Source organism: Theobroma umbraticum, unplaced genomic scaffold (assembly GCF_002168275.2).
Source record: "Theobroma umbraticum cultivar Fairchild unplaced genomic scaffold, ASM216827v3 scaffold_55.0, whole genome shotgun sequence".
NCBI lineage: Eukaryota > Viridiplantae > Streptophyta > Magnoliopsida > Malvales > Malvaceae > Theobroma > Theobroma umbraticum.
In genome coordinates, this window is record NW_018397270.1 from 3,634,269 (window position 1) to 3,635,219 (window position 951).

General features: G+C 37.0%; 1 protein-coding gene across 1 annotated transcript in view; it reads right to left on the reverse strand.

The window, feature by feature from the left end:
- Positions 1–212: 212 nt before the first annotated feature.
- The window catches only part of LOC110426310 (ribonuclease MC-like), a 1,469-nt gene continuing 730 nt past the window's right edge, over positions 213–951 (reverse strand). Inside the window, exon 3 of the mRNA XM_021441513.1 lies at positions 213–718. Coding sequence (XP_021297188.1) covers positions 441–718 — 278 coding nt within the window. The 3' untranslated portion in view covers positions 213–440. The remainder of the gene's footprint in view (positions 719–951) is intronic.

Below are 951 nucleotides of genomic sequence, written 5' to 3' on the forward strand. Positions count from 1 at the left end.
TCTCTGTTGCTGTGCCCATTGACGTAGGTCATCAAAAGACCAAATTATGTAAATTCTTGTGTTCTTGTGAGTGTGCTTGATTTCTTTCTCTCTTTATTCTATTAATTGGGTAAGATTTTGGGCAACTCTTTAAAGATAATTCTACAATTTCCACAACACACACACACACACACCAGATTTTATTGAAGCACTAGACTCGAAATGCAGGTAGAACCATCCACAATGCCAAGGGACAATAGTAAAACCAAGTACATAGCTTTAAGAGTGTGGCAAAGTTTATTGTATTAAGCTAGTACATAACTTGCTAATAGTAAATTCAAAAGCAAAATAGGTTGGGAATTCGAACCTTAAACCTTAATCTTCCTACACGGATGGTTCTAAGCCTGAGTTGTTTATTTAATATTGTTAATTCTCGACACCCCCACTAGATAGAAACAGCTTCATAATTCGTCGTTATATATAGCCATAGGGGGAGGAGGGGGGAGGCTTATAAGGTCAGTCAGCTGTTTACATTCACCAGCCAATTTGTTGGGGCAGTCCCTAAAGACGGAGGGTGGCTGTGCCCTTTGAAAGCAGAAACGAATTTCCTTTAGCTGAAGCGTTTGAACCCGGGGTAGAATGTTACATGCAATTTGAGGATATGCTCCCACACGTTGCTTGACATTTTGTAAAATGGTTCCCACTTCATGTAGTTGAGCTCCAGGTTGAATTCCTATAACTGGTTGGAAGAGGGAAGCAAAAGATATGATCAATATTTAGACAAAAAACTAAGGCATATATAATACCTGTATATGGCGAATATTTCTTAGATGTGATCACCTATAATTCACTTGGTAAATTTCTTGATTAAGTTTATCTAGATTTCAACAATAATATCATTCCAATAGAAAAGAAAAAGTTTATAAGAACATACGGTGATCTACGTTTCTTACAATTGAGTTTGGACTTGTT